This window comes from Pseudoliparis swirei, chromosome 6 (assembly GCF_029220125.1).
Source record: "Pseudoliparis swirei isolate HS2019 ecotype Mariana Trench chromosome 6, NWPU_hadal_v1, whole genome shotgun sequence".
Classification (NCBI taxonomy): Eukaryota; Metazoa; Chordata; class Actinopteri; order Perciformes; family Liparidae; genus Pseudoliparis; species Pseudoliparis swirei.
In genome coordinates this window covers 749,280-771,519 of record NC_079393.1, presented here as the reverse complement: position 1 = coordinate 771,519, position 22,240 = coordinate 749,280, and the positions used below count along the sequence as shown (strand labels likewise).

Genomic DNA, 22,240 nt, shown 5'->3' with positions numbered 1-22,240 from the left:
CCATGAAGACGACGGGCCGGAGGTCACGTCGGCGACGAGGGGAAAACAATGGAAACACGTCAGAGCGAGCGAAGCTACGTCGCTATGCTACGTCGTTATGCTACGTCGCTATTCTACATCGCTATGCTACGTCATTATGCTACGTCGCTATTCTACGTCGCTATGCTACGTCGTTATGCTACGTCGCTATTCTATGTCGCTATGCTACGTCGCTATTCTATGTTGCTATGCTACGTCGCTATTCTACGTCGCTATGCTACGTCGCTATTCTATGTTGCTATGCTACATCGTTATGCTACGTCGCTATTCTACGTCGCTATGCTACATCGTTATGCTACATCGTTATGCTACGTCGCTATTCTACGTCGCTATGCTACGTCGTTATGAGGAGCTATGAGCAGCGCAACACCGTTTATGGACATTTAAATCTCGTGAACGCACAACAACCCAACGCAGCGGTGGCCGAGGCGGTGCCGCAGACCAGAGACTCATGTGGACTCATGTGGACTCATGTGGACTCTGGACTGGTTGACGGCGTGGGACGAACAGGTGACACACATGTGAGAGCTGAGCGACCCTCGGGGCGCCGGGCTTCAGTTAGAAACGTTGCAGGAGAACATCAACACGACCAGTTATCCCTAGGGGTTACAACAGGTACTGCATGTGGAGCTGATGGAGGTGTGAACACATGGAGCTGCTTCCTGATGCAGAATGAGGGTAAACACTGGAGTCAGAGGAGAAGGACCGCCTCCTCTGTAGGGGGGGGCAGCCTTAAGGACTCACAGTAAGGCCTCTGATCTGAAGCCCTCCCACGGCGACCTCTGACCTCCAGGAGCGATGGGATGAACCACCGCTGCCATGACAACGGTTCACCTTCACAGCAGCAACGCAGTCCCAAAGGTCACCAGCAGGACAGCGTGTTCAGCATCAATGAGCCTCCAGTCAAAGGTCAAAGGTCAAAGAGGCATTCTACAAACAGCCAAACCCTACGGAGACACGCCCCCATGCAATAGGTAATCCTACCCTGAAGGGGACCCTCTACAGTACAGCAGCTTTGTTAAAGCCTTTGAGCAAGGCATGGAGCAGAAGGCAGGAAGAGAAGGTTGTTTATATTATCTGGAACACAAGAGGACCACCGTGAGGACTGCTGCCAGAGCTCCTCCAGAGCTCCTCCAGACCTCCTCTAGACCTCCTGTAGACCTCTAGTAGACCTCCTGTAGACCTCCTGTAGACCTCCAGTAGACCTCCTGTAGACCTCTAGTAGACCTCCTGTAGACCTCTAGTAGACCTCTAGAAGGGGCTCCACTGGGGGAGGGGGCTCCACTTGGGAAGGGGCTCCACTGGGGGAGGGGCTCCACTGGGGGAAGGGGCTCCACTTGGGAAGGGGCTTCACTGGGGGAGGGGCTCCACTGGGGGAAGGGGCTCCACTTGGGAAGGGGCTCCACTGAGGGGGCCATGATGCCATCACCCACACACACCCATGAGAAGACGTGTCAGCGTGTGATTGGCCGTGTGGTGGTCACATGGTGAACCTGAAGAACATCACCAGACCACGAGCTGTCAGCTACCTTTATTTCAGAACCTCCACCTCCTCCTCCTCCTCCTCCTCATTAAAAAAAAGACAAAAATCAGACAAAATGTAAACCATGTGATATTCTGTTGTGGTGACTTCATGAGGGCTCATGACACGTTGGTTAGACGTGATAATGATCATATATGATCACTAGAGGTTCACACGTCATAATGATCATATATGATCACTAGTGGTTCACACGTCATGATATAATGATCATATATGATCACTGGGAGACAAAGTTACACACGTGTTAGAGTAGAGTGGTAAACGCAGTGCTAATATAAAGATAATAAATATATAAATGTATGTACATGAACTGCATAGCACAAAGAGGTGGATGCATAGCGGGTAGCTTACAGTATCATGGGGGGGGGCATGGCCTCTAGATGGCTCTCAGTGAGGAGGCGCAGGGGGAAGGTCACGTCATTTCCTTTAATTGTTCTCCGGTACAATCAATCTGTTTGAAACAATAAACACAGGAGGGGGGGGGGGGGTACCCCTGATAAACAATGACCACATGAGGAACAACAGTTGTCCTCTCCAGCGGCTCTTGTGCTTGTTGTGGATTCCCTTTAGTCTCCATGGTTACTGTTGGGGGGGGTCCAGAAGAGTCAGTCTCCGCTCAGGATGCGCTCGATCTCCTCCAGCCTCCTCAGGGCGGCCGCCCTCTTGTTCTCGATGTCTTTAATCTCCTCGGTGGACTTAGCCGCCGGCGGCGGCTCATCGGCATGGCGACCAACCGGGGCCTCCGATTGGCTCTCGCCTCCGAGGCTCTCCGCGGAGGATTTCCTGGCATTCTTCTCGGCGTCCCGCCCTTCCTCCTCCTCCTCGGCTTCCCCCTCGCCCTCCGCGACCCCGACCTCCGGAGCGAGCGGCCGCCCCGCCGCGCTCATGGCCGCCATCTTACCGCGCACGATGCTCAGGTGGCGGCGCACGTACTCCTCGCCGGGCGCCATGGCCAGCGTCTCCTCCAGGCAGGCGGCGGCGCGCGGCAGGTCGCGCTCCTCGAAGTACACCACGCACAGGTTGTGCTTGCCCTGCACGTTGCCCGGGTCGGCGCGCAGGATGCGCAGGAAGCAGGCCTTGGCGCCGCGCGTGTCCTTGCGGTGGTTCATGAGGAGGTCTCCCTTGAGGATCAGGCCCTTGACGTGGCGCGGGTGGTGCCGCAGCAGCTCGTCCAGCGCCGGCAGCGCCTCCTCCTCGCGGCCGGCCTGCTGCGAGTACAGCAGCGCCAGGTTGAACAGCGCGCTGCGGAAGCCGGCCTGCAGCCCCACGGCGCGCCGCATCCAGCGCTCCGCCGCCGCGCTCTCGCCGGCGTCCATCGCCAGCATGCCCAGGTTGAAGTAGCCGTTGGCGTCCTTGGGCTCCTCCTCCACGTAGGACAGGAAGCGCCGGTTGGCCTCGGGCCAGAACTTCTGCTCCCCTGAGAGAGACGACACGGCGGACCTCGGTCACACATCGGAGACAACACGGGACGAGAGGAGCAAGAAACACGATGTCACTGAGGAGGAGGAGGAGCCAATTACTCAATGACTTACGACCATGTCACGGTTTACCATGTCACGATTTAACATGTCATGATTTACCATGTCATGATTTACCATGATGTCATGATTGACCATGATGTCATGATTTACCATGTCACGGTTTACCATGATGTCACGATTTACCATGTCACGGTTTACCATGATGTCATGATTTACCATGTCACGGTTTACCATGATGTCACAGTTTACCATGATGTCACGGTTTACCATGATGTCACGATTTACCATGTCATGATTTACCATGTCACGGTTTACCATGATGTCACGATTTACCATGTCATGATTTACCATGATGTCATGGTTTACCATGATGTCATGATTTACCATGTCATGATTTACCATGATGTCACGATTTACCATGTCACGGTTTACCATGTCACGATTTACCATGTCATGATTTACCATGATGTCATGGTTTACCATGATGTCATGATTTACCATGATGTAATGATTTACGATGATGTCATGATTTACCATGATTTCTGTCCGTGTGTTTCTTTGTTCTGTCCATGTCTGATTGGGTTGTTTTGCTGTTATGTAATTTTCATTTATTTGTTGTTGTTGTTTTTGTTGTCTGGTAATGTGCAACTTGTAAAAACTTAAAATAAATTGATTGACAGACGGCCCCGCGGGACAGAACCCGTCCCCGGAGTCCCCGGGTTCCTGGCCCCGTGGCGGGGGCCATTCGTAGAAGGAGATGTCGGCGCGGCCCCAGACCCGAGGTGACCTCCGGCTCGGGGCCCGACGACGTGCCGCCGCACCGCGAGGCTCACCGGACTCCTGCATGAGCAGCGCCGAGTTGAACAGGGCCAGCTTGTGGCGCGGGTTCAGCTCCAGGGCCCGGTTGAAATGGCGCAGGGCCCCCGGCGGGTCCTTCATCTCGATGTTGACGATGGCCAGGTTGTACCACAGGTCGGCGTTGGTGCCGTCCAGCTCCAGCGCGCGCAGGTAGGCGTCGCGCGCCTCCGACAGCTTGTTCATCTTCAGGAGCAGCTCCCCTCTGAGGGAGAGGAGAGACGGATGACATCACAGAGCCACGCCCCTCCCGCCCGGAGGGGTCTGAGAGGCCATGACATCATCATCATCCAATCACAGGTTATCAAACCAACCTCCAGACTGGACATATAGGACTTACGCTACAGATGAAAGATTATACATTTTAATAAAAACATGATATAATAATAATAATAATCATTTATATAGCGCTTCTCAAGGGACCCGAAGTCGCTTTACAGTCCAGAGTCCAGTAGTCACACACACAGTCATCCCGGTGGTGGAGCTACATCAGGAGCCACAGCTGCCCTGGGGCAGACTGACGGAAGCGTGGCAGCCAATCAGCGCCTACGGCCCCTCCCCCAATCAGCAACTACGGCCCCTCCCCCACCACCAACACTCATTCACATCCATACGAACCGGGGTGAGGCTGCGGTATATTATACACTTTAATAAATAGATAATATATCTATATTATATATTTAAATAAATACATATTTATACGGATATATGTTTTAATAAATACATTATATATATATTAATACATAATCTGTTTATAGATATTTTAATAAATACATTATATATATATTAATAAATACATATTCTGTATATATATTTTTTAATAAATACATAACAAAATATATATATTTTAATTAATACCTAATATTTATTTATATTATTTTAATAAATATATACATATTATAATATTATATATATTTTAAATACATAATATTTATATATATATTTTAATAAATACATAATAAAATACATACAGGACTGTCTCAGAAAATTAGAATATTGTGATGAAGTTCTTTATTTTCTGTAATGCAATTCAAAAAACAAAAATGTCATGCATTCTGGATTCATTACAAATCAACTGAAATATTGCAAGCCTTTTATTCTTTTAATATTGCTGATTATGGCTTACAGCTTAAGAAAACTCAAATATCCTATCTCTAAATATTAGAATATCATGAAAAAGTATACTAGTAGGGTATTAAACAAATCACTTGAATTGTCTAATTAACTCGAAACACCTGCAAGGGTTTCCTGAGCCTTGACAAACACTCAGCTGTTATAAATCTTTTTTTTTACTTGGTCTGAGGAAATATTAAAATTTTATGAGATAGGATTTTAGAGTTTTCTTAAGCTGTAAGCCATAATCAGCAATATTAAAAGAATAAAAGGCTTGCAATATTTCAGTTGATTTGTAATGAATCCAGAATGCATGACATTTTTGTTTTTTTAATTGCATTACAGAAAATAAAGAACTTTATCACAATATTCTAATTTTCTGAGACAGTCCTGTATATATATGTATATTATTCATTAGAATGCGTTTTAAAAGCTGTAACTGACTCGTATGAACTGCGGTAGTGACGCCTTAAATCCTGGAGTTAATCAAACAAAGATTATCAGTGATAATAAATCCAGCAGCACCTCCCTTTACGTTTCATCTGACGCTCTAATCCAGAGCGACCAACAGTCTCACACCGTGGACACACAGCTGCTGACCTCTGACCCACAGTCACCTGAGTCCAGACACACGACAAAGGAAGTGTCGGTGCAGCGGGGTGAGAGGTCAAATCAAACCAGAAAGAGCGGAAATTGAGGTGAAAGACATCCCAACGGCACTGTGGCAGCTGTGTCTGATTTGGCCTCGGCTGCTGGTGATTGGCAATCACTCAGCAGCCGAGGCCACCCTTATAAAAGCTGCCACTCGAGAGTGGAGAGGGAGGTGAGCAGAGGCACGTGTTGTGCGGTCTGCTCGGTGTCGTGTGAGTGACGAATAAATATGTCTTGGAACGAAACCTCTTGCGGTCTGGCGGATCCTTGGTGCTGGGGGGGGAAACCCACGGGTGGCGGCCTCGGGCATGCTACAGGCACCAAGAGGCACGAGACCCACGAAAGGGAACGGCCATGTGCCGGTTGCCCCGGTGTGAGAGCAGAAGTAGTGAGAGGCTGGGAAGTGGCGCTCCAGGTCTCCGGGGCCATCAGTCTCTTGCCTGCTGATGTAGGCCTGCTTGAAGTCCGGCCTCATGCTGATGGCCTGCCGGTACAGCTGGTCGGCCTCCTCCAGCCTCGACTCGTTGGCCCGGATCAGGTTGGCCAGGTTGATGTAGACGTTCAGGTGGTTCGGCGCCACGCGCGTCGCGTACTTCTTCCCGGGAATGATCTGCCGGGGAGAAGGCATCGGCGTGACCGGCTGGAGGCGGTCTGAATCACGGCAAACACACGTCTCAATGAGGACCATCGACCCAGACGGAGCGCGTCAGTTTACTGAACCACCTCATCCAATCACATCACTTCATTTAGAAAGATTAAACGAAACTTTGAATTCACTTCATTCAGGTGTGAAGTACAATAATTCAAGATGCATCATAACTATTTTTAAAAACTTTCCAAAATGTATTTTTTTTTTTATCCAGTTTTTATTTTACTTGAAATGAGAGTATCATGTATTTATTATTAGAATATGTATTGTTTATAATGTATCTAGTTTAATAAAAATAATAAATACAAATTTTGTATATATATATTAAAAAAGAGATGTCTACATTTAAATATATATATATAAATATATAAGATAGTTTAAATATATGTATATATAGTTTAAATACATTGATATATATCAAATATATTTAAATATATATATTTTAAATACATGGCACTAAATCAAAGAGCAAGTTATTATTGAGATGTTGTGGACTGTGGATCATGTGACCCGCCACCATCAAGTCCGCTGTAGACTAGAACAGTATCTGAATGGAGGAGATCCACCAGGTTGGGTCATGTGACGTGATGACATACCTGTGGCATCAGGGACTTGGCGACCAGGTAGGCATCTTCTGCCTCTCTGGACTTGTTCAGGTTCTTGTAGGTTCTTCCAACATTCATGTGGGCCCCGATGTCATCTGTGTTGAGAAGAGAAAAATAACTTTAACGTTCCACAAGTAAACTTATGGTAAGTATACAGAAATTAAAGCTGTACTTCAAAGGAAAAGGAACTAAAGAAGCAAAATTAATCTTCAGGAAGTGGCGCTGGATGATTAGCAGGAAGCGCTCACGGGGCGAGCGTTTCCTCCGGTTATCTCGGGGAAACACTCTCCGGGTGGCGAGCCGGTGAAAGTCGGCGGTCGTCTCGGTTCACGGGAGGAAAAACGAAACCTGCTCCAACATGAGACGTTTAGGATCGTGAGATCAGACAAAGAACCGGCTTGTTCCACATTTAATACTGAAGACCCACGTCTTTTAGAAATGAGAGATGTGAGAATACTTTTTTTAAATACTTGTCAATTTTTTTTTACATTTCTAGTTTTACAAAAAAAGAAAAAATACTTTCCAGTAATTTTTTTGGGTTAACATTTTTTTATTTGGTTTTCTAAAACTTCAACAACAAAAAATCCAGTAAAAATTTTTTTTTCTCCAGTTGTTCAATATCTAAATACTAAAGAAACGTTTTTTTCTGAATGATGAATGTAATGCCAGTAGACACTCGGGATGTCCAGAGCATCACGTGTCTGCAGCCTCCAGCTGTTCATCAGCTGCTGCTCTCAGGCTCCGGCATCCCCGCGCCTCACCTGGCTGGACCCGAGTGGCCTGGAGGAAGTACTGCAGCGCCTTCAGGTAGTCGTTCTGGTTCTCCAGGGCGTGGCCCACATTGTTCCACAACTTGGCGTTGTTCTTGTTCACCTGAAAAGACGAATTAAAGAAAAGGGTTAATACACGTGGACCAATGGGCTTTACACCACATTTAAATTGTTTTCTTCTTTTCCAGTTAAAAAAAAAAATGTTTAGGTATTTTTTAAACTTTTCCAGTTTTATTTAAAAAACGCTTTTAAAAAATCTACACATTTCCATTTTTTTCTTTCAGTTTCTACAGTTTTTAAAATACTTTTCCAGTTTCTTTTTCCTACTTTTCCAGTCATTTACATTGCCTTTTTTTTTTTTTTTTACAAAACACTTTTCTAGTTTAACTTTTTTTCTTTCTAGTTTTTAAAATAACTTTTTTTTAACTTTTCCAGGTTTTGTTGTTGTTGTACTTTTCCAGTTATTTTTTTTTTAACTTTTCCAGTTTTTTTTGTGTTATACAACAAAACTTTAAAAATAATAATTTTCCAGTTTAAAAGAAATACTATTCCAGTTTAAAAAAAATTACTTTTACATTTTTTTCCTTCTTTTTCCAGTTCTTTCTTATTACTTTTCCATTTTTCTCCTGATCACAACCGGCTGGATCAGCGCAGCAGGAATCCGCCTGAAGGTGCGTCTGCAGCTCACCTTCAGGGCCGAGGTGAACAGAGTGTACTCGGACTCCCAGTCCCAGTTCCTCCGGAAAGTCTTCACGGCGTGCGTGGCCAGCAGCATGCCGATCACCACCCAGGACATCTTCTTCAGGCGCCTGCAGAGGGCGTACGAAGACTCGGATAAAGAGCACGGCCGGGAGCCTCGGCATCAACGCGAGAGCGGCGTCCGGGCGCTCACCCTCTCTGGGACACCATCTTGAACCCGTGGGCGACGAGCACGCAGAAGCCCATGCTGGGCACGTAGAGGACCCGCTCCGCCACCACGAAGCCCACGGGGAAGAAGAGGTTGGACGCAGGGACGAAGGGCAGCACGATGAGGGACAGGGCCTGGAGGAGAAGGACCCAGAACCAAGGCGCTCGTTACAGAGATGTTGCGCAACACACGTTCCACTGCGTCACCGGCACCGGTTCTGTTCACTTGACTCTAAAGGAGATGGCCGTCCTGGAGGCCTCGAGTGGCTTCTAGCTGTTCCACTCCTCTGGCTCTGAGCATTACAACCTTCAGCTGGACAAAAACGGTTCTAAAAAAGAATAAAATGCTGAATCGGTGGTTTAATCAGATACGAGATCCTGGGATATCTGCCATCTCAGCGTGAGAGACGAGCCGGGAACAGACACCGTCTGGAGGTCGGCCGGGTCGCACAGCGGCAGCTCCACCAGAACCAGAACCGCAATCCATCCTCCGTGCATGTGGACGCGTGCTGCTGTGTGTGTGTGGGGCTCTGGCAGAGGGAAGGAGGCGGGGCCTGAGCCGTGACCTCCCTTCAAACGGTCAGAGTCACTGGACAGCCCTCCTCCAGAAGCTCTGTGGACTCGTCTGTCGGGCCCCGCCCCCCCGCCGTCTCTCACCATGAGGACGGTCCTGGCCGAGGCGTGCCGGTGGCGCAGGCCGTGGGCGGCGAGCAGGCCCAGAGCGCCGTAGAACGCCAGCGTGGCCAGGTTGCGGGGGTCCAGGGCCGACTCCACCAGGGGGATGGTGCCCATGGTCCAGTCGCAGCACAGCTCCGAGGGGTTGAGCAGCAGCCAGGCGTTCACCGGCAGCAGGTAGTTGAAGGTCAGCTGCCGGGCGGGGGCGGGGCTTACGGCCGCCGGGTTGTCAAACCTACGAGAGGCAGAGGTCACGAGGTCACGAGGGTCAAAGAAGAACAGAGGGGAGAGAAGCAGACCGACGACCCCACTCGACCCCACCCGACCCCACTCGACCCCACCTGACTCCACCCCACCCCACTCGACCCCACCCGACCCCACTCGACCCCACCTGACTCCACCCCACCCGACCCCACTCGACCCCACCTGACTCCACCCCACCCCACTCGACCCCACTCCACCCCACTCCACCCCACCCGACCCCACCCACCCCACTGACCCCACCCACCCCACTCCACCCCACCCACCCCACCTGACCCACCCCACCCCACCCACCCCACCGACCCCACCCACCCCACCCACCCCACCCGACCCCACTCGACCCCACCCCGCCCCACTCCGCCCCCCCCCACCCCACTCCCCCCCCACCCCACCCCACCTCGACCCACCTGATTCCACCCCACCCCACTCGACCCCACCCGACCCCACCCCACCCCACCCGACCCCACCTCCACCCCACCCCACCCCACTCGACCCACTGACCCCACCCACCCCACCCCACTCGACCCCACCGACCCCACCCGACCCCACCCCACCCCACCCGACTCACCACCCCACCCCACCCCACCCCACCCGACCCCACCCCGCCCCACTCGACCCCACCCCACTCGACTCCACCCGACCCCACTCGACCCCACCCCACTCGACCCCACTCGACTCCACCCGACCCCGCCCCACTCCACCCCACCCCCCCCCACCCCCACCCCACTCGACTCCACCCGACCCCGCCCCACTCGACCCCACCCCGCCCCCCCCCACCCCACCCACACCTCACCCCACCACCCACCCATAGAGGCGGTGCAACACATCTGAAGAACATCGGAAGACACGCAAAACATGTGAACCAGACTCTACATGTGCTGTCAGAAGAACCCCCAGACCCTAACGTAGACCCCCAGACCAGACCCTCACGTAGACCACCAGACCCTAACGTAGACCCCCAGACCAGACCCTAACGTAGACCCTCAGACCCTAACGTAGACCCCCAGACCCTAACGTAGACCCTCAGACCCTAACGTAGACCCCCAGACCCTCACGTAGACCACCAGACCCTAACGTAGACCCCCAGACCCTAACGTAGACCACCAGACCCTAACGTAGACCCCCAGACCCTAACGTAGACCCTCACGTAGACCACCAGACCCTAACGTAGACCCTCAGACCCTAACGTAGACCCCCAGACCCTAACGTAGACCCTCAGACCCTAACGTAGACCCTAACGTAGACCCCCAGACCCTCACGTAGACCACCAGACCCTAACGTAGACCCCCAGACCCTAACGTAGACCCCCAGACCCTCACGTAGACCACCAGACCCTAACGTAGACCCCAGACCCTAACGTAGACCCCAGACCCTCACGTAGACCACCAGACCCAGACCACCAGACCGACCCCCAGACCCTCAGACCCTAACGTAGACCCCCAGACCCTAACGTAGACCCTCAGACCCTAACGTAGACCCCCAGACCCTCACGTAGACCACCAGACCCTAACGTAGACCCCCAGACCCTAACGTAGACCCCCAGACCCTAACGTAGACCCCCAGACCTCACGTAGACCACCAGACCCTAACGTAGACCACCAGACCCTAACGTAGACCCCCAGACCCTAACGTAGACCACCAGACCCTAACGTAGACCCCCAGACCCTAACGTAGACCACCAGACCCTAACGTAGACCCCAGACCCTAACGCAGACCCCCAGACCCTAACGTAGACCCCAGACCACCACCAGACCCTAACGTAGACCACCAGACCCTAACGTAGACCCCCAGACCCTCACGTAGACCCCCAGACCCTAACGTAGACCACCAGACCCTCACGTAGACCACCAGACCCTAACGTAGACCCCCAGACCCTCACGTAGACCACCAGACCCTCACGTAGACCCCCAGACCCTCACGTAGACCACCAGACCCTAACGTAGACCCCCAGACCCTAACGTAGACCCCCAGACCCTCACGTAGACCACCAGACCCTCACGTAGACCACCTGACCCTCACGTAGACCACCAGACCCTCACGTAGACCCCCAGACCCTAACGTAGACCACCAGACCAGACCACCAGACCCAGACCCCCAGACCGACCCCCAGACCCTCACGTAGACCACCAGACCCTAACGAGACCCCAGACCTCACGGACCACCAGACCCTCACGTAGACCACCAGACCCTAACGTAGACCCCCAGACCCTCACGTAGACCAGCTCTCGCATCGTGCGTCTCCAGTCGGGACCTTGGTTGACCTCTAACCCTCCTGAAGCCTCTCCTGAGTGAGCGACAGGAACAACGCGCTCCAACACAATGAAGCCTTTCCTCCCGGCGGACGAGGCTCTCCGTCCACGACAGGCCGGCGCGGTCGACTAGCGGGGGGGGTTACCTGGTGAAGACGGGCAGCTGCGACTGGATGACCTGCACCCTGACGATGACGAGCAGCAGGGTGCTGATGATGAGCACGATGAGCTTCAGCAGCGTCTGCAGGACGGCGTACGGGAAGCCGTCTTTGCCCCGCAGCGCCCGGAGCAGCGTGGTCAGCAGCGCGGGCAAGGTGAACTGGGGGGGGGGTCAGACTTAAAACCAGGTTTCTCCAACACTTGACATGCCACTGGGACAGAGAGCGACTCGGGGTTCGCTCCAGGGTCACGTGTTGGAGGCGGAGCCTTACCCCTTGCGCAACAAACACCTCGTGGACGCAGCAGATGCCGATGACGGTGACGCCTTGCTCCTTGCACAGCGTGGCCGCCGCCACCAGGACCACCGTCAGGGCGATGGGGGCCCAGACTGGAAGAGCAGCAACAAACCATTACGCAAGACATCATAATATCTCATGTGACTTCACCACTCATAAGACACCGACCTAGACTCAATGCGGACGCCAGGAACGTCCGTGACTCCGTCGGCCATCGTTAGTATGAAAGCTAGACGGATGGATTCTGCATTAACCCTGGAAACATGACGACGGAGCTATTTATACCACCCGGTCGCACACTTTGAAACATGTGACTTAATGAGCGGTTCCTGAACGCACCGCGGGCTTCAGTCTCTTCGGTCGAGGCTCATTAAAAGGAAGGAAGGGCACTTTTTCTGCCTTTCAAGTCTTTCAAAAAGATTCGGCCTCTGAGGCGGGGTATGGTAGATCCACGATACGGTATCCAGGAAACCTTTGAGCGATAAGCGGCCGCACAGAGATGCACCAGATAACTCCTCGAGTCCTGTCGAGTCAGTGAGGCCATCGTTCTGAACAAGAGCCCTGATACGTGCTGTTGGACTTCTCTCAGAACCATCAAACCCAGAGCGGGTTGCTCACAGCCTGCTCTCACTATGAGCTCTAGAGAGGCCTGACACAGACGGGGAGCATTACAATGTGATGTCATGGTTTAGAGGCCTTCAGTGTGGATGCTTACCACATGCTGCACAGGGAGAAAGACACTTTAAACAAGGCCTCTAATGCAGCGTGGAGGTTTTTCTCAAGGTGCAATTATAGGAATGAATTCAAACGGGTGCTTTTCTTTTCTCTCACGTCGGTCCGGGTTCCCGAGCCGGAGAACCGCGAAACACGTTCCCGACCGCACGAGAAACAGGTGCGGTCGGTAAAAACAACGACATCAACCTCAAGCAACGGGCTCGAGCTGCCCTGAGCAGTGGGGTGCATTGGCCTTCCAGAACACCAGGATGTTGGGGTGCATTGGCCTTCCAGAACACCAGGATGTTGGGGTGCATTGGCCTTCCAGAACACCAGGATGTTGGGTTCCAGAACAGAACACCAGGATGTTGGGGTGCATTGGCCTTCCAGAACACCAGGATGTTGGGTTCGGGTCCAGACCCCGCGGCTGAGGGACCGGTGGACGACCAGAGACTTACCGATGGAGTGGTCTGCGCTTGTGGATTTGGTGTAGGCCAGGAAAGCAGCCAGGAGGAAGATTGAGGAAAGCAGTTCAGCTCTGCCAACCACACCTGTGACCTGGTGATGAAGAGAGAACAAATCAACACACACACACACACACACACACACACACACACACACACACACACACACACACACACACACACACACACACACACACACACACACACACACACACACACACACACACACACACACACACACACACACACACACACACACACACACACACCCTTTGTTCGCACTAATCATGAAGGGAGCTTCAGTGCATAACTATAAAACAAATGATCCGTTCAGAGGGACAGATTCCAGACGGAGATACCACCGACAGCCGGAAGAGAGAGAGAGAGAGCCTGGACATAGAGAGAGAGAGAGAGAGAGCCTGGACATAGAGAGACAGAGACAGAGAGAGAGAGACTGGACATAGAGAGAGAGAGAGAGAGCCTGGACATAGAGAGAGAGAGAGCCTGGACATAGAGAGAGAGAGAGAGAGCCTGGACATAGAGAGAGAGAGAGACTGGACATAGAGAGAGAGAGAGAGAGAGAGACTGGACATAGAGAGAGAGAGAGACTGGACATAGAGAGAGAGAGCCTGGACATAGAGAGAGAGAGAGAGCCTGGACATAGAGAGAGAGAGACTGGACATAGAGAGAGAGAGAGAGAGAGAGACTGGACATAGAGAGAGAGAGCCTGGACATAGAGAGAGAGAGAGAGAGAGAGAGAGAGCCTGGACATAGAGAGAGAGAGAGCCTGGACATAGAGAGAGAGAGAGCCTGGACATAGAGAGAGAGAGAGAGAGAGACTGGACATAGAGAGAGAGAGAGAGAGCCTGGACATAGAGAGAGAGAGAGAGAGAGAGAGAGAGACTGGACATAGAGAGAGAGAGAGCCTGGACATAGAGAGAGAGAGAGAGAGAGACTGGACATAGAGAGAGAGAGAGAGCCTGGACATAGAGAGAGAGAGAGAGAGAGAGAGACTGGACATAGAGAGAGAGAGAGAGCCTGGACATAGAGAGAGAGAGAGCCTGGACATAGAGAGAGAGAGAGCCTGGACATAGAGAGAGAGAGAGAGAGCCTGGACATAGAGAGAGAGAGAGAGCCTGGACATAGAGAGAGAGAGAGACTGGACATAGAGAGAGAGAGAGACTGGACATAGAGAGAGAGAGCCTGGACATAGAGAGAGAGAGAGCCTGGACATAGAGAGAGAGAGAGCCTGGACATAGAGAGAGAGAGAGCGAGAGAGAGAGCCTGGACATAGAGAGAGAGAGACTGGACATAGAGAGAGAGAGAGAGAGAGACTGGACATAGAGAGAGAGAGAGAGAGAGAGCCTGGACATAGAGAGAGAGAGACTGGACATAGAGAGAGAGAGAGAGAGAGAGAGAGAGACTGGACATAGAGAGAGAGAGCCTGGACATAGAGAGAGAGAGACTGGACATAGAGAGAGAGAGAGCCTGGACATAGAGAGAGAGAGAGAGCCTGGACATAGAGAGAGAGAGAGAGCCTGGACATAGAGAGAGAGAGAGAGAGAGACTGGACATAGAGAGAGAGAGAGACTGGACATAGAGAGAGAGAGAGACTGGACATAGAGAGAGAGAGAGCCTGGACATAGAGAGAGAGAGAGAGAGAGAGAGAGAGAGCCTGGACATAGAGAGAGAGAAAGAGACTGGACATAGAGAGAGAGAGAGCCTGGACATAGAGAGAGAGAGAGAGCCTGGACATAGAGAGAGAGAGAGCCTGGACATAGAGAGAGAGAGAGACTGGACATAGAGAGAGAGAGAGACTGGACATAGAGAGAGAGAGAGAGCCTGGACATAGAGAGAGAGAGACTGGACATAGAGAGAGAGAGAGAGAGAGAGACTGGACATAGAGAGAGAGAGAGAGCCTGGACATAGAGAGAGAGAGAGAGAGAGAGACTGGACATAGAGAGAGAGAGAGAGAGAGAGAGAGCCTGGACATAGAGAGAGAGAGAGACTGGACATAGAGAGAGAGAGAGACTGGACATAGAGAGAGAGAGAGAGAGCCTGGACATAGAGAGAGAGAGACTGGACATAGAGAGAGAGAGAGAGAGAGCCTGGACATAGAGAGAGAGAGAGACTGGACATAGAGAGAGAGAGAGAGAGAGAGACTGGACATAGAGAGAGAGAGAGAGCCTGGACACAGAGAGAGAGAGACTGGACATAGAGAGAGAGAGAGAGACTGGACATAGAGAGAGAGAGAGCCTGGACATAGAGAGAGAGAGAGAGAGAGACTGGACATAGAGAGAGAGAGAGAGCCTGGACATAGAGAGAGAGAGAGACTGGACATAGAGAGAGAGAGAGAGAGAGAGAGAGAGAGACTGGACATAGAGAGAGAGAGAGACTGGACATAGAGAGAGAGAGAGAGAGCCTGGACATAGAGAGAGAGAAAGAGACTGGACATAGAGAGAGAGAGAGCCTGGACATAGAGAGAGAGAGAGAGCCTGGACACAGAGAGAGAGAGACTGGACATAGAGAGACAGAGACTGGACATAGAGAGAGAGAGAGACTGGACATAGAGAGAGACTGGACATAGAGAGAGAGAGAGACTGGACATAGAGAGAGAGAGAGACTGGACATAGAGAGAGAGAGAGCCTGGACATAGAGAGACAGAGCGAGAGAGAGAGAGAGAGACTGGACATAGAGAGAGAGAGAGAGAGACTGGACATGAGAGAGAGAGACTGGACATAGAGAGAGAGAGAGAGAGAGAGAGACTGGACATAGAGAGAGAGAGAGCCTGGACATAGAGAGAGAGAGAGACTGGACATAGAGAGAGAGAGAGCCTGGACATAGAGAGAGAGAGAGAGAGAGAGCCTGGACATAGAGAGAGAGAGAGAGCCTGGACATAGAGAGAGAGAGAGAGAGAGAGACTGGACATAGAGAGAGAGAGAGAGAGACTGGACATAGAGAGAGAGAGAGAGAGCCTGGACATAGAGAGAGAGAGAGAGAGACTGGACATAGAGAGAGAGAGAGAGCCTGGACATAGAGAGAGAGAGAGAGCCTGGACATAGAGAGAGAGAGAGACTGGACATAGAGAGAGAGAGAGACTGGACAGAGAGAGAGAGACTGGACATAGAGAGAGAGAGAGCCTGGACATAGAGAGAGAGAGAGAGAGACTGGACATAGAGAGAGAGAGAGACTGGACATAGAGAGAGAGAGAGAGAGCCTGGACATAGAGAGACAGAGACAGAGAGAGAGAGACTGGACATAGAGAGAGAGAGACTGGACATAGAGAGAGAGAGAGAGCCTGGACATAGAGAGAGAGAGACTGGACATAGAGAGAGAGAGAGAGAGAGAGAGAGAGAGAGAGAGAGAGAGAGAGCCTGGACATAAAGAGAGAGAGAGCCTGGACATAGAGAGAGAGAGAGCCTGGACATAGAGAGAGAGAGAGAGCCTGGACATAGAGAGAGAGAGAGAGAGAGAGCCTGGACATAGAGAGCCTGGACATAAGAGAGAGAGAGCCTGGACAGAGAGAGCGTCTGGACAGGAGCAGAGCCTGGTCGTCTGGTCGTCTGGTCGTCTGGTCGCCTGGTCGTTTGGTCGCCTGGTCGTTTGGTCGCCTGGTCGTCTGGTCGCCTGGTCGCCTGGTCGCCTGGTCGTCTGGTCGTCTGGTCGTCTGGTCGCCTGGTCGCCTGGTCGCCTGGTCGCCTGGTCGTCTGGTCGCCTGGTCGTCTGGTCGTCTGGTCGTCTGGTCGTCTGGTCGCCTGGTCGTCTGGTCGTCTCAACCACCTCGATGGAGCCGATAACGGCCGCAGGGGAAACCAGAGGCCCGGTGATCATCGCCGTAGTAACAGACGAGGGGGGGGGGGGGGGCTAAGGGACTGTTAACGGTAACTTGAGTTGACTTGATCCCGTTAGAAGAGTTAAAAGCACGTAGACGCAGTGCACCACGGGACGCCGTGTCATGGTCAGGCCCAAGGGGCGGGCTCTAACAAAGGGGCGGGATCTAACAAAGGGGCGGGATCTAAGGTGTCAACAACACATTGTGCCAAGATTCAGCTTCTTTCCATAGCGGGAGTGTTTGTGTTCAAGCCGGTGTTGAGGTTGAAGTCCAGCAGAGGACTGATCATTATAATTATAATAGTCGTTTATAAAAACTTAACAATGAATAACCACAAAGAAATAATAATACAATGTAATATGATTGTCTGATATGTTTTCTTCAGTCTTATTATTGCCTAATAGTCTTTTATTGCCATCTTTATGACAGTTGCTTATATCCTGTGAGCCTAAATAAGTTTATTGATTATTTTCAACAAAGGTTAAATGTTATTCTACAAGTTTAATAAAGTGCCTCATGTCTGTTTAAATGCTCCTGGACTTCAGTGAGTGAGGAACACACACACACACTCACAGCCTCAGTGTGGATGGGGTGCACGGCGAACAGCAGCGCGGCCACCAGGCTGGTCGTGCGGTCCAGGAACAGTCGGCACACGCGCAGGAACAGCACGCACACGGCGGCGTGCAGCAGCACGTTGAGCAGGTGGTAGGACGCGGCGCTCAGCTCGCTGAACACGTAGTTCAGGCGGAAGGTGAGCACCGTCAGCGGCCGGTAAGACTTGTGGCTCCGCTCCTGTGGGGGAACAGGACCCATGACTCTGAGCAGCTCGACCAACAGACGGGACCGGCAGTGACGAGCGGCGAGCTTCATGGTGCTGAGGCTCGCACTCCTTGAGTGTCAGATTTAAATATATAAACCCAGAAGGGGCTGATTCAATTGGCTGCTGGTTACTTCATGTCTCATCAGCATTCTTCACGCAGCACACAGGCACACACACTCCGTTTGAAAAGAGAGTTATCTTCTGTCCCGCAGTGTGCAGCACACCTGTCTGTCTGGTCTACCTGTTCATCACGTCCACTTTGACTGAAAGTCCAGTTTTGAGACGTGTTCAGCTCAGATGTTTAATCCTCTTCCATGTTGGCAGTCTGACGTAGAAAAACACAAAAACAAACGGACTGGACTCCCTGGCGCCTCAGCGTAGAAGAAGCAGCAACAAGGACCCGTTGGCTCAGGAGCGCCCCCTGCAGGCCGGCAGAGGACTAGCACCTCACCCTGCGGCTTTATTTACCATCAGCAAACTAAATATGTCCCTTACCAACGTTAAAGTGTAAAGGTTAAAGAGCTTAGCAGACTGTGGAACATCAGGGCAAATAAACATATCTGCAAACATTATATTGGCGACATGCAGAGATACGGCAACCCGCACGGGCCAATCGCATCAACCCAGCTTGTGATGGATTGCGCAATCAGAGGCTTGGCTCGACTCTCGTTTCTTCCTGTTTAAACAGGAAAGAGGCAAATTCAGCGATTTTGACGATATAAATGTTCGAAATTAGTCCTACATAAAGATCGGTGGACAAATATTAATATACATTTGATGTCATCATTATTTGCCTCACCTGCCTCCCCTGCCCGCACGTCCCTGAGTCCCGCTCGAGAGCTTTAGAACCAGTTCTCTAAAGGAAAGAGCGACGCTTCTCATGGCCGGTCTTCTGTTCATGACCTTGTTCTTGCCATGCTAAGAGCACCATATGACTTCCTGCAGTACGACACTGTCCACGTCACGCTGAAGAGGGCGGAGGAGCACCGTCTGTCCCCACACTGCTTCATACAGGGATGGAGCTGAGACACCCGGAGGATCCACAGCATCAACTTGCACGGCTTCATTTACTTCCAGAACAGCGGCAAGTCGTTAACCCTTGATTCCTTGTTCCCTGAAGAAGTCCCCTTTGGAGAACTCTGAAACGTACATTAGTTTTCAGTTTTTGGTTTAACCTCTGGCAGTTTGCCGCTGAGCTTTGTTCCATTTCAGGTTCTTCACTGGACTTCAACTGCTGACATTGCAAAAACAACTGGAACCATCCGGGTGCTCAAGCTTCTTTGTGGACTGAAAAGCACTATAAAAGTCGAAAATTATTATTATATTATTATTATTATATGCAGGGTTTTTCCTGCATAGAGAAAATGTGGGCGTGCGCCTAAGCCGTTTTCCCGAACGCCTATGACAAAATGGCGATGGAAAAAAACAACCTGTGTTCATCAGGTGCACGTCAGCGAATGTGTTCTCAATCGTATGTTTCAAGTCGGCTACAGCCGAACCCTCGTTCTGTTTGGATCAACAGTAATGGCGTTGATAAGCGTGTCTTCTTGTCTTATCAATACTGTGAGGCGAATGGACAGAGCGGCCAGCTGCTGGTCCCTCACCAGCCCGACCTGCACCAACACACCTGGACTATATAGGGATGCACCGATCTGATCGGCGCCGATCCATATCGGCCGATATTCCCATTATCGGTTTTGATCGGCGTTCTCAAAATGGCCGATCAGATGACGTAACATCTGCGAGAAAAACTATCAGACGTTTCAATGGCGGCGCAACGGAGACGATGCGCCCGGCGAGGGCCGCAGAGTGAGAGGTCAGAGGTCAGAGGGGATCCTCACCACCGAGCGGCGTCCCCGTCCCCCGAGTTGAATCTCTGGGTCGACTCAGCCGACTCTCACATGTCTGAGGCTCTGAGCCCCTAGAGATGCTCACGCTAAACACATTCCATCAGGAGCTAAGAGGGTTTTGATAAAGTTAGCGGAAGGATTAAAGTAACAACATCCGGTTTTGCAAAGTTAGCGGAAAGAACCACGTGAAACAACATCCGTTTTTCAAAATAAGATGTCGACAAATCATACACTAACATATCAAAGTAAACAATGAACTGATTTTGTATCTTTAGAGATCGTTTCTGATATTTAGCTTAAATTATGCTAACATTAAAACATTGTTACTGCACCAAGGAAGAGTTTATAAAAATAAGTCAGACTTTTGTATGTTAAACAAAGTCCTGTCTATAGATTTCCCCAAGAGTTCCAGGAAATGAATGATACAGATGTGTTCCATACATATCTGAAATCCCCATCAATAGCAATCAAACTATTTAAATGTATCAATTAGGACATTTTTCAAAGTAAAAGTCCTAAATGTTTAAAGAAATCTGTAATTTCTTTAATGTTTGAGGTGCTTTATATATGTATTTCCTCATAGTCCTCATAGCAATAATGCTACACAATAAATAGAATGCTTCAATCAACACCGTGAACGGTGATCGGTATTATCGGATCGGCAGATACTGATTTCAGTGATCGGTGATCGGCACCAAAATCCTGATCGGTGAATCTCTAATTGTCAATCTATTAGCCGATCTATTTTAGCAAAATGATTTCCTCAAGCATTGCCTCCATTATTTATGGGAAAAAAACAAAAACATAGATGTCTGTTAATTATGGTGACATGGCGATACAGACATTTTTTTGGGGAGCACCGAAGACCCATTTTGACCCAGGAAAAACCCTGATATGTTCTCAACTGTTAGTCACCGGTAGTATATATATATATTGCTGTAAACTAAATGATATGAGTGATACAACCACACAATGTCTGAGTAGCAGCCCTCCCATGGGGGAACCTCTGTTGGCGCTGTTGAATGGTTCATCGATTGCAGCCCCATCACCTCCAGAGTTGCCGGCTTAGTTTTGGCCATTTTGAGAGCAACCTCAGAGGCACGTGAACATGAGGAGGGGGCAAACGAGGAGTTCAGTGACTGAAATCAAACTTAAACTCAGCTCAACGTAAAAGCGTGAGAAAGTAATTGTGATGCAGCACAGAGGTGCATCGTGGACCCGGGTTACCTCGGACATCGGCGTTCCCCAGAAGTCGTTGAGGAAGAGGCTGCGCAGCGGGGTCGAGGGCCGCAGGTCCTTGTTGTCGAGGATCGCCGACACGTCGTCAAACACGAAGCCGCACGCCACGCTGTTCCAGTAGCACGCCACCACCAGTCCAGTCAAAAGTAACATCTCCTTCCATGACACGACAGCCATGGCCGACCAAAGCCGTCATCGATCACTGTGCGAGAGACAAGAGGTCAAGAGGGGTCACCTGGAGGGCAGCGGCTCACCTGATGGGACTCAGACAGCCTCCAGAGGGAAGGATCATGAGAGCTGGAGACCGGTCACAGACAGTCACGGACATTGTGTCTGTGCTGGACTCTTCCTCTGGAGAGTCCTGATCACAATGCTCATGCTGGCTGAACACAGGTGGTGGTAATACTCCTGACGTTCAGCACCCTGATAGTCCGCCACCCCGTTTAGGGTTGGAAAGCTTTATTAAACTAGGGGAACGCATACAGACAACAAGAGACAGCCCACATCGAACAGCAAACAAGACAAGCGTTACAAAGCAGACATGACATGCCGTCAGAGACGTCATGGCCATCAGAGAGAGCCTGAAGCCCCGTGAGGCCACAGCTGGCAGGAGCTCAGCTGCAGGGCGGACTCCCCGCAGCTGAGCTCTGGCCTCCTCCCATAGCTACACAGCGGCAGCCCTCTGGTCAAACGTATGAGATCCACGTTGTTTTCGCGGTGGTATAACAGTTGTTAAAAAGCCCCCAAATAGCTATTTCTGTCTCGCTGCTGCTGCATAGCGTCAGCTAGCCGCACAGCAGCTAGCTGACGCTAACCGGGCTGAGAGGCGTCTTTGATACGAACAAAATGGCATTTAATGATTTTATGATTGTTATTTCCTACCTACCGTGTCTATAAAAAGGGCGAACGGTGACTGCAGAGGCGGTATCAGACACGTTGAACAGCGTTCACGGCTCACACACACACGGAGGAGAGGATCCGGACAGCGGCGGTCCTCTCGTGAGATGCTAGCGGCTGCCCCGACGCGTCATCACGATCACTTCCGGGTCAGAGGTGAGCGCGCGCGTTC

General features: G+C 51.1%; 1 protein-coding gene across 2 annotated transcripts; it reads right to left on the bottom strand.

The window, feature by feature from the left end:
* Positions 1-1,555: 1,555 nt before the first annotated feature.
* On the bottom strand, positions 1,556-22,183 carry tmtc3 (transmembrane O-mannosyltransferase targeting cadherins 3). 2 transcript variants are annotated; one of them, XM_056416925.1, is made up of 14 exons: positions 22,054-22,183; positions 21,160-21,373; positions 17,836-18,054; positions 13,425-13,524; positions 12,229-12,344; positions 11,944-12,116; positions 9,270-9,522; positions 8,599-8,747; positions 8,395-8,515; positions 7,698-7,809; positions 6,928-7,031; positions 6,123-6,292; positions 3,897-4,123; positions 1,556-2,999 (listed from the first exon to the last, which is right to left on the bottom strand). In XM_056416925.1, the coding sequence occupies exons 2-14, from the start codon at positions 21,346-21,348 to the stop codon at positions 2,188-2,190; spliced, it is 2,745 nt and encodes a 914-aa protein (XP_056272900.1). In that variant the 5' UTR covers positions 21,349-21,373; positions 22,054-22,183; the 3' UTR covers positions 1,556-2,187. The 2 variants fall into 2 exon arrangements, with proteins under 2 accessions (XP_056272900.1, XP_056272899.1); XM_056416924.1 differs by having other exon boundaries at positions 22,058-22,183.
* Positions 22,184-22,240: the final 57 nt, after the last annotated feature.

Coding starts and splice junctions, on each gene's coding strand:
- tmtc3 (XM_056416925.1), bottom strand. CDS start 21,348: ATGGCTGTCGTGTCATGGAAGGAGATGTTACTTTTGACTGGACTGGTG. Junction 13,525..17,835: donor ACCCCATCCACACTGAGGCT/GTGAGTGTGTGT, acceptor CTTCATCACCAG/GTCACAGGTGTGGTTGGCAG. Junction 7,032..7,697: donor GGCCACTCGGGTCCAGCCAG/GTGAGGCGCGGG, acceptor TTCTCAACACAG/ATGACATCGGGGCCCACATG.